This window comes from Capricornis sumatraensis, chromosome 12 (assembly GCF_032405125.1).
Source record: "Capricornis sumatraensis isolate serow.1 chromosome 12, serow.2, whole genome shotgun sequence".
Classification (NCBI taxonomy): Eukaryota; Metazoa; Chordata; class Mammalia; order Artiodactyla; family Bovidae; genus Capricornis; species Capricornis sumatraensis.
Window position 1 is genome coordinate 87,111,945 of NC_091080.1, and position 11,539 is coordinate 87,123,483.

General features: G+C 38.7%; 1 protein-coding gene across 1 annotated transcript in view; it reads right to left on the reverse strand.

The window, feature by feature from the left end:
* The window catches only part of CCDC168 (coiled-coil domain containing 168), a 34,012-nt gene extending 23,764 nt beyond the window's left edge, over positions 1-10,248 (reverse strand). Inside the window, exons 1-3 of the mRNA XM_068984377.1 lie at positions 10,015-10,248; positions 9,644-9,677; positions 3,837-3,912 (exon numbers count right to left, since the gene is read on the reverse strand). Coding sequence (XP_068840478.1) covers positions 3,837-3,912; positions 9,644-9,677; positions 10,015-10,248 — 344 coding nt within the window. The remainder of the gene's footprint in view (positions 1-3,836; positions 3,913-9,643; positions 9,678-10,014) is intronic.
* Between the last annotated feature and the right edge of the window lie 1,291 nt (positions 10,249-11,539).

Here is an 11,539-nt window from a genome sequence, read left to right on the forward strand (position 1 = left end):
TATAAGAAAACAGTGAGTCAACTGTCACTGAGGACCTATTTCATGTAAGAACTCTCCTTGAAATTTAAGGAAATCCAATATAGTATATGAAAACATAGTTAAATGTAGAGATAAGTTGGGAAGTCATTATCCACATTACAAAATAATTCATTACCTAGTTGCATTCATTCAATAAATCAATCCACTGATAAAGTGAAGTAAGTTATTTTCATATCTAGGAGAATGAGGGATTTTTCCCCACAAAAATCTGTCCAGAAGTCTACTTTTGACTGTCTATTTTGACAAAGTTGCAGATTAAGATTATATCCTTTTACAAGGAATATCAGTTTCTGTTCTCTGTATGACAGTTTTGACAAGAATGAAAACATCCATATGGAAATTTAAGAGGTACAACAGAACAATGCCCAATGCCATAAACTATAGCTTTCTATAAGTCCTAATTATTTAACAGCTGTTTGTTTTTGATCAAGAGAAAAGCCTACATTTTAGGGTAATGCTTCTCAGCATAATTTTGGTTTAAATAATTATCATGAAAGAAGGCGATAGAAGATGAAGATGGTTGAATGGCAGCACTGATTCAATGGACATGAACTTGGGCAAACTCTGGGAGATGGTAAGGGACAGGGAGGCCTAGTGTGCTGCAGTCCATGGGCTCACAAAGAGCTGGACACGAATCAGTGACTGAATAACAACAAGAATGATCACAGAGGGCTTCCCAGGTGGCTCAGAGGTAAAGAATCCACCTGCAAATGCAGGAGACTCGGGTTGGCTCCCTGGGTCAGGAAGAGCCCCTGGAGAAGGAAATGGCAATCCACTCCAGTGTTCTTGCCTGGAGAATTCCATGAACAGAGGAGCCTGGTGGGCTACAGTCCATAGGGTTGCAAAGAGTTGGACACAACTTAGTGACTAAAGAGCAGCAGCAAATGATCATGGAAGTGGACCCTCCAGCATCCTTTCTACCTCAAATGATTAGGCTTGGTCTAGCAATGCTCAGACCAACAGCATCAGCATCACTTTGATCAGAAATGCAAAATGATCATAAATGCAAAATGACCAGAAATGCAAAATCTCAGATCCCACCCTAGACTTCCTGAATCAGATGCCCTAGGTGTGGGGCCTGGAAATTTGAATTTTAACAAGCTCTCCAGGTGATTCTGATGCCCCTTAAGTTTTGTTTCATAGTTGTTATTGTTTAGTGGCTAAGTCATGTCTGACTATTTGTTTCATGGTAAGGTACCCTAAAATCATAAACTGAAACTCATATAAGCTAAGTCAGAAATTCTGGTGGCTGTCTCTCCAGGGATCACAGATTATCTTTTCCTTTACTGGAAGAATGACCCTAGTTTTAAATAACTCATCATTATGAACAAAGCCATGAAAGTGAAAGTGAAGTCGTTCAATCGTGTCTGACTCTTTGCGACCCCATGGACTGTAGCCTACCAGGCTCCTCTGTCCATGGGATTTTCCAGGCAAGAGTCCTGGAGTGGATTGCCATTTCCTTCTCCAGGGGATCTTCCCAACCCAGGGATCGAACCTGGGTCTCCTGCATTGTAGACAGATGCTTTACAGTCTGAGCCACCAGGAAAGTCCAGAGCCATGAAGCTAATAAATAAAATTATCAACATATACCCCCATCACACAAATAGTTTTTCTACATGTTTACTTATACAGGAAAATCTCATTGATTTGGATTCTGCTAATTATTAGTAGAATTTGGAGTATTTTAGACTGAACTATTGATTACCTTTTTTCACAGGGAACACAAAATTATTAGCTGGATGTTTAAAATACATTAAATATTTTTCAAGTTCTCTCTACTGTCAGGAGAAGCTGTTAATGTCTAATATACAGGCTGTATACACATTTTTGTTACCTAGTGTGGTAGTCAATTTTGTGTGTCAACTTGCCTGGGCTGAGGAATGCCCAGACAGCTGGTAAAACACTATTTCTGAGTGCCTGTGAGGATGCTTCAGGAAGAGATTCACATTCGAATCAGCAGCCTGAAGAGATAGAAGATATGCCCTCCCCAATTGGCTGGGCATCATCTAATCCACCGAGGGCTCAAATAGAACAAATAGAAGAGCAAACTCCCCATCTCTTCTTGATCTGGGATGTCCATCTTCTTCACCCTCAGACATCAGAGCTCCTGATTCTTGGGTCTTTGGGCTCGGAGACCATCCACAACTCCCTGCACTGCACAACTCCCTGACACCCCAGGACTTCTGCCTTGGGCTGAATCATACCACTTGCTTTTTTGGGTCTCCAGTTTTTATTTGGTAGATCAGGGGACTTTTCTCAGCCTCTATAACCATGCAAGCCAATTCCTATAAAACTCCTTTTATCTCTCTCTCTTTTTTGCATTTCTCTGCAGAACCCTGACTGATACACCTACCCATCATCTTCAGTATCATGTCACCTTTGGTATCATCATCTGTCCTTATGACTAAAGCAAAGTTATGGCTTGGAGTAATAATCATGGATGTGGACTCTTCAACATCCATTCTACCTCAAGGGTTTATGCTAAATCTAACATAGTAATCTCATTTCCAAGTAATTGAATAACGAGTGGGTATGAACTAATCCCAGTATAAGACAAAGACATTTAACAACTTCAGGGAAAAGTTGCCTTGTTCCTAAGAAAGACACAGAAAGAACTGGCCTCTTACATCCTCTGGACATTGCTGGTCTGATTTGGAAACTCTTGGTGGTCATCTTCCTATTTACCTCAGGGTAAAACCAACACCAAGAAAGGCAGAGGGAGGGGCTCCCCTGGTGGGCCAGTGGTTAAGAATCCACCTTCCAGTGCAGGGGACATGGGCTCAATCCCTGGCTGGGGAACTAAGATCCCACATGCTGTGGGGCAAGTAAGCCCACATACCACAACTAGAGAAACCTGTGCACCACAGTGAGGACTAAGACCCAACACACCCCAAAACAAATATTTATAAACAAATAAACACAAATAGAACAACCACATTACATGAATAAAGCCCCTTTACACCTGACAACCCAAAGAAATTAGACTGAAGTCAAGTAATCTTCAGGTTTGTACTCTACACAGCTACTAGTGATTCAGCTGAAACACAAAACTGTCACTTCTATGCTCAACCACCTTCAGTGGTTCCTCACTACCTACAGAATAAGCTCCAAGCTTTTCACATGGCATACAGAGTTTGTATAGTCAAAGCTATGGTCTTTCTAGTAGTCATATACAAATGTAAGAGTTGGACCATAAAGAAAGCTGAGCACCAAAGAATTGAAGCTTACAAACTGTGGTGTTGGAGAAGACTCCTGAGAGTCACTTGACAGCAAGGTGATAAAATCAGTCAATCCTAAAGGAAATCAACCCTGAATATTCATTGGAAGAACTGATGCTGAAGCTTCAATACTTTGGCCACCTGATGCAAAGAGCTGAGTCATTGGAAAAGACCCTGATGCTGGTAAAGACTGAGGGCAGGAGGAGAAGTGGAAGACAGAGGATGAGATGGTTGGATGGCATCACTGACTCAATGGACATGAGTCTGAGCAAACTCCAGGAGATGGTGAAGGACAGGGAAGCCTGGTGTGCTGTAGTCTATGGGGTTGCAGAGTTGGACGTGACTGAGCGACTGAACAACAACAATGAGAGAAAGTCCTTTATGATCTGACTCCTGCCTGTTTTTTCACATTCATCACCCATGACTCCCCGGCCCATCCTCATCATTCCAGCAACCCTGAAATAATCATAATTTCATGTACATACCCTGCAGTTTCTTATTTCCTTGCCTCTGTTCATAGCCTATAAGGCCTTCTTTATTCTCCCAACCAGTGTCTTTTTCTGACTAATTTCCACTTACCTTTTAAAGTTCAGCTCCAGTATAACCTTCTCCATGAAGACATTCTCAACACCCCCTAAGCTGGTGTAGGTGTCTCCTAAAATGTTCTCCTAGATTTCTGATTATCGTGTTACCATACTGCAAGAAATCATCCTTTTATGCATAGAAATGAATGAAAATGAAAACACAACAACCCAAAACCTATGGGACTCAGTAAAAGCAGTGCTAAGGGGAAGGTTCATAGCAATACAAGCTTACCTCAAGAAATAAGAAAAAAGTCAAATAAATAACCTAACTCTACACACTAGAAAAGGAAGAAATGAAGAACCCCAGGGTTAGTAGAAGGAAAGGAATCAAAAATTAAGGCAGAAATAAATCCAAAAGAAACAAGAGACCATAGCAAAAATCAACAAAGCTAAAAGCTTTGTTAAAAAAAAAAGCTGTTTATCTTCTTTGAGAAGATAAATAAAATAGACAAACCATTAGCCAGACTCATCAAGAAACAAAGGGAGAAGAATCAAATCAACAAAATTAGAAATGAAAATGGAGAAATCACAACAGACAACACAGAAATACAAAGGATCATAAGAGATTACTATCAGCAACTACATGCCAATAAAATGGACAACTTAGAAGAAATGGACAAATTCTTAGAAAAGTAAAACTTTCCAAAACTGAACCAGGAAGAAATACAAAATCTTAACAGATCTATCACAAGCACAGAAATCAAAACTGTAATCAGAAATCTTCCAGCAAACAAAAGTCCAGGACCAGATGGCTTCACAGCTGAATTCTACCAGAAATTTAGAGAAGAGCTAACACCTATCCTACTCAAACTCTTCCAGAAAATTGCAAAGGATGGTAAACTGCCACACTCATTCTATGAGGCCACCATCACCCTAATACCAAAATCAGACAAAGATGCCACAAAAAATTAAAACTACAGGCCAATATCACTGATGACTGTAGATGCAAAAATCCTTAACAAAATCCTAGCAAACAGAATCCAACAACATATTAAAAAGATCATACATCATGACCAAGAGGGCTTTATCCCAGGGATGCAAGGATTCTTCAATATCCACAAATCAATCAATGTAATACACCACATTAACAAATTGAAAGATAAAAACCATATGATTATCTCAACAGATACAGAGAAAGTCTTTGATAAAATTCAACATCCATTTATGATAAAAACCCTCCAGAAAGCAGGCATAGAAGGAACACTTCAACATAATAAAAGCTATATATGACAAACCCACAGCTAACATTATCCTCAATGCTGAAAAATTGAAAGCTTTTCCTCTAAAGTCAGGAACAAGACAAGGGTGCCCACTCTCACCACTATCATTCAACATAGTTTTGGAAGTTTTAGCCACAGCAATCAGAGAAGAAAAAAGGAATCCAGATTGGAAAAGAAGAAGTAAAACTCTCATTGTTTGCAGATGACATGATCCTCTACATAGAAAACCCTAAAGACTCCACGAGAAAATTACTAGAGGCTAATCAATGAACACAGTGAAGTTGCAGGATATAAAATTAACACACAGAAATCCCTTGCATTCCTATACACTAACAATGAGAACCCAGAGAAATTAAGGAAACAATTCCATTCACCATCGCAACTAAAAGAATAAGATACTTAGGAATAAATCTACCTAAAGAAACAAAAGACCTATATATAGAAAACTATAAAACACTAATGAAAGAAATCAAAGATGACACAAATAGATGGAGAAATATACCATGTTCATGGATTGGAAGACTCAATATAGTGTAAATGAGTATACTATCCAAAGCAATCTATAGATTCAATGCAACCCCCTATCAAGCTACCAATGGTATTTTTCACAGAACTAGAACAAATAATTTCCCAATTTGTATGGAAATACAAAAAACCTTGAATAGCCAAAGCAATCTTGAGAAAGAAGAATGGAACTGGAAGAATCAACTTTCTTGACTTCAGGCTCTACTACAAAGCTACAGTCATCAAGAGAGTATGGTACCAGCACAAAGACAGAAATATAGATCAAAGGAACAAAATAGAAAGCCCAGAGATAAATCCACGCACCTATGGATACCTTATCTTTGACAAAGTAGGCAAGAATGTACAATGGAGAAAAGACAATCTGTTTAACAAGTGGCACTGGGAAAACTGGCCAACCACTTGTAGAAGAATGAAACTAGAACACTTTCTAACACCATACACAAAAATAAACTCAAAATGGATTAAAGATCTAAATGTAAGACCAGAAACTATAAAACTCCTAGAGGAAAACATAGGCAAAACACTCTCCGACATAAATCACAGTAGGATCCTCTATGACCCACCTCCCAGAGTAATGGAAATAAAGCAAAAATAAACAAATGGGACCTAATTAAACTTAAAAGCTTCAGCACAACGAAGGAAACTATAAGTAAGGTGAAAAGACAGCCTTCAGAATGGGAGAAAATAATAGCTAGCAAACAAAGCAACTGACAAGAATTAATCTCAAAAATATACAAGCAGCTCCTGCAGCTCAATTCCAGTAAAGTAAATGACCCAATCAAAAAATGGGCCAAAGAACTAAATAGACATTTCTCCAAAGAAGACATACAGATGGCTAACAAACACATGAAAAGATGATCAACATCACTCATTATCAGAGAAATGCAAATCAAGACCACAATGAGGTACCATCTCACGCCGGTCAGAATGGCTGCTATCCAAAAGTCTATAAATGATAAATGCTGGAGAGGGTGTGGAGAAAAGGGAACCCTCTTACACTGTTGGTGGGAATGCAAACTAGTATAGCCACTATGGAGAACAGTGTGGAAATTCCTTAAAAAACTAGAAATAGAACTGCCATATGACCCAGCAATCCCACTGCTGCGCCTACACACCAAGGAAACCAGAATTGAGAGAGACATATGTACCCCGATGTTCATCGCAGTACTGTTTATAATAGCCAGGACATGGAAGCAACTTAGATGTCCATCAGCAGATGAATGGATAAGAAAGCTGTGGTACATATACACAATGGAATATTACTCAGCCATTAAAAAGAATACATTTGAATCTGTTCTAATGAGGTGGATGAAACTGGAGCCTATTATACAGATTGAAGTAAGTCAGAAAGAAAAACACCAATACAGTATACTAATGCATATATATGGAATTTAGAAAGATGGTAACAATGACCCTATATGCAAGATAGCAAAAGATACACAGATATATAGAACAGTCTTTTGGACTCTATGGAAGAAGGCGAGGGTGGGATGATTTGACAGAATGGTATTGAAACATGTATATAATCGTATGTGAAACAGATCGCCAGTCCAGGTTCGATGCATGAGACAGGGTGCTCAGGGCTGGTGCACTGGGATGACCCTGAGGGATGGGATGGGGAGGGAGATGGGAGAGGGGTTCAGGATGGGGAACAGATGTACACTCATGGCTGATTCATGTCAATGTATGGCGAAAACCACTACAATATTGTAAAGTAATTAGCCTCCAATTAAAATAAATAAAAACAAAAACAAAACAAACAAACAAAATCATCTTTTATGAATATGTCTCCTCCCCAAGAATATAAACTTCTTGAGAAGAGATACTATCTTATTATTTGTGCATGCATGCTCAGTCACTCAGTCGTGACCAACTCTCTGTGACCCCACGGACAAATGAGGAAAATAAAGCTTAAAGGTTAAGTGGCTTGTTTACCTACCATGACCTCTCTCTTCAATGCAAATGAAGAGTAATAATCACCAGTTCTGATAATTCAGTTGAAAAATATTTATTTAGCATCTATCATAGCCTGCCAGACTCCTCTGTCCATGGGGTTTTCCCAGCAAGAATACTGGAGTGGCTGGTCACTAACTCCTCCAGGGATTATTATTTGAATACCAGTGTAAAATACAAGGTCCATTGTATAGGGATATCTAATGGTTACTGAATGGATTTTGATGAAAACAATTAGGATGTTGATAGCAACAAGAGTAGCAATGTCAGTATTGAATCTCTAGCACTCATGTATCCTCAGGATGCAGGATGAATTCTGATTGTATAAACTCCTTTCATGGCACTCTTGAAGAACCTAGCTCAGGGTCTGCTGGGTTCATAGTAGGTGCTAAATGAATACTTTTTCAGTTGAATTATCAGAACTTGTCATTATTACTTCTTTGTATTGGAGACAGAGGTTGGGGTAGAGAAAGAAGCAAGCCACTTAACCTCTAAGCTTTATTTTCCTCATTTGTAAAAACAGGAGTGATGCTCTGTGGCGACCTAAACGGGAAGGAAATCCAAAGGAGAGGGGACATATGTATGTGTGTGATTCACTGATTCACTCTGCTGTACAGCAGAAACTGACACAACATTATAAAGCAACTATGTGCGTGCTCGGTCGCTTCAGTCATGACTAACTCTTTGCAACCCTGGACTGTAACCCGCCAGGTTCCTCTTTCCATGGAATTCTCCAGGTAAGAACACTGGAGTGGGTAGCCATTTCCTTCTCCAGATTCCCAACCCAGGGATCAAACCTGGGTCTCCTGCATTACAGGTGGATGCATTACCATCTGAGCCACCAGGGAAGCCCCAATATATACTTTATATACATGTATGTATTCGTACATACTCTGAAACAAATTAAAAAAAACAGTAATGATACTACCTACATGGAAGGATAATTTAAACAATATATAAAAAGCCATTAATACAGTTTGGAATAGAGCAATCATTTAAAAATCAAAGTTAAAAAACAGAACTACCATATGACCCACCAATCCCACTCCTGGGCATATACCCGGAGAATACCATAATTCAAAAAGACACATGAACCCCAGTGTTCACTGCGGCACTGTGTACAATAGCCATAACATGGAAGCAATCTAAATGTCCATCAACACAGGAATGGCTAAAGAAGATGTGGTACATGTATACAATGGAATATTACTCGACAATTAAAAGGAATGAAATTGTGACATTTGCAGAGATGTAGCAGCAGCAGCAGATGGACCTAGCGGAGAAGGCAGTGGCACCCCACTCCAGTACTCTTGCCTGGAAAATCCCATGGATGGAGGAGCCTGGTGGGCTGCAGTCCATGGGGTCGCACAGAGTTGGACACGACTGAGTGACTTCCCTTTCACTTTTCACTTTCATGCATTGGAGAAGGAAATGGCAACCCACTCCATTGTTCTTGCCTGGAGAATCCCAGGGATGGGGGAGCCTGGTGGGCTGCTGTTGATAGGGTCGCACAGAGTCAGACACAACTTAAGCGACTTAGCAGCAGCAGCAGATGGATCTAGAGACTGCCATACAGAGTGAAGTTAGAAAGAGAAAAACAAATACTGAATATATCACTTATATGTGGAATCTAGAAAAATGATACAAATAAACTTATTCACAAAGTGGAGACACAGATGTAGAGAACAAATGTATGGATACCAAGGGGGAAAGAAGGGGTGGGATGAACTGGGAGATTGGGACTGACCTATATACACTGCTATGTATAAAATAGATAACTAAAGAGAACCTAGTGTAGAGCACAGGGAACTCTACTCAGTGCTAGGTGGTGACCTAAAGGGGAAAGAAATCCAAAAAGAGGGGAGATATATATATATAAAACTCATTCACTTTGCCGTACAGTAGAAACTAACATAACTTTGTAAAGCAACTATACTCCAATAAAAATCTATTTAAAAAACAAAAATCAAAGTTAGACTGAATTATGATGCTGAACTGCTGTTATACTCTATACAAATGGGGAAACTTTTTTCTGTAGTTCAGATGTAATTTTGAATAGAAAAAAACCAATCCGTTTCATCTAATTTCAAAATATATCATTTACCTTGCTTCTGAGGATGAAAGAGCTGACCAATTATCTAGAAAGAAATAGGAATAAAAAAAAGTCAGAGTATCAATGGGAGAAGTTCAGACTGAACAAGTTTTATATTAAAATATGAAATTGTATTGAACTGAACTGAACTAATAAAATTGTAGGATACTTACCAAATTTCATGCTTGTCAAGCAACTCCCATTGTCTTCTTTCTGTCAAGGGAGACAATAAAATGTTCAGTTCAGTTCAATTGCTCACTTGTGTCTGACTCTTTGCGACCCATTAGAGTAATCCAAATACCAAAGTTATACAATTTTATAAGTTATTCTTCTGTGTTATTTTGAAAAATCTTGGAAAAGGAAATCAAGCATTTTTTTCTTACCTTGTGGATATCTGACTTATCCTTTTCCGAAGGAAGTTCAGGCTTCTTCTGAAAGGACATACAAATCTTTAAGAGTATGATCTCAAAAATAATTCCCAGGAAAATTATAAAGAAGATTGCCATCCAATTATTTTGAGAAGTCCAGGACTCTAGAAGTTCCCATAATGTCAAAAATGTATCATTTCCCAATCCTCCTTGCACCACTTTTTTAAAAAAATAAAATTGCTTTGACATTGTTATGTAATATATGAAATAGATGGATCTCTTCATTCCAAAGCCCTTGATTCTGGATGCCCCAAAACACAACAAGGTGGTATGCCCATCTCATAACCATATGCAATGTTCTGCCAGGAAAAAGTGCCCAGTACTGCCCAGTGCCTTGTTAAGTACAGTGGTGGTTGCTCTGGGTCTAAGTGAGGTACGTGTCATAGTGGGTATTTAACTGAGCTCATATCAACTTACTTGAGCAATAATGAAAGTTCACTGGTGAGACATGTATGATGCTATCTGTAGTTTATTTAAATTAAAATAAAAAATAATCCTCCATTAATTTCACACAACCCCTCCCCCCCACAATTCTATAAATAATTCCTTAGCACATTTGGGTTATAACAATACTGTAAATTTTAAAAATGTAGAACAAAGTTGAATTGGACAAAACTATTTTCTTTTACAACCAGGAAGTGCATTTTATATTTCCTTGTGATTGGGAAAACATGAATGTAGGGTGGGAAGATTTAGCATTAAAACACACACACAAACAAACTACACACACACACACACACAAACTACACACACATACACACAAACTAGATGCTGCAGTTTAATTTGAACTTCAGATAAATACCAAATAATTTTTTAGTATGTCTCACTGTCTCTGCAGGACAGATAATAGCATGTCTCTTGGGGGCCAGCCTGATGTTTTCTTAAAATAGAACACCTCATTTTATATTTCTTTTTGTCAGAGGTGTCTGTCAGCAATCTTCCTCTTCAATAATCTACTGCAATGTTGAAAACCAAAGTTAGATTTGGTGGGTTCTGGAATGGTCTCCTGGTGAATTTCCTCTTTACTCTGTTTCTGGTGATACCAAGGAACTTGGTATGCTTGCTGATGTCAGAATTAGGGTGGGGCAGAGCCAAAGTCTTAAGAGTCTAAGTATACAAAACAATCGGGACTGTTAGTGAAAATATTAACACTACCTTGGATTTAGAACACTTTCCTTTGGAAGATGTGCTGAATTAGTACTTCCATTGTCTTCATTTGTTCAAGGTGGGCTGAAGAAAGAAGTATAGTTATTTACACCAGAGTTTATTGTTCAGGTTTTCTCTGTTGCATAACTTTGAGAGCAAGAAAGATTTCTTGAGTTCTTACTAACCTAGAGTATTAGAGAGAAGGAGATCAATGACACATCCTAGAAGCTTATGATCTTATTTTAGGTTTAACTGTGATCTTGGGGTTTGTCTTTGCAAACATATGTCTCACTGGGATGCATGGTATAGGAATTCCTTAGTTCTAGAAGAAACA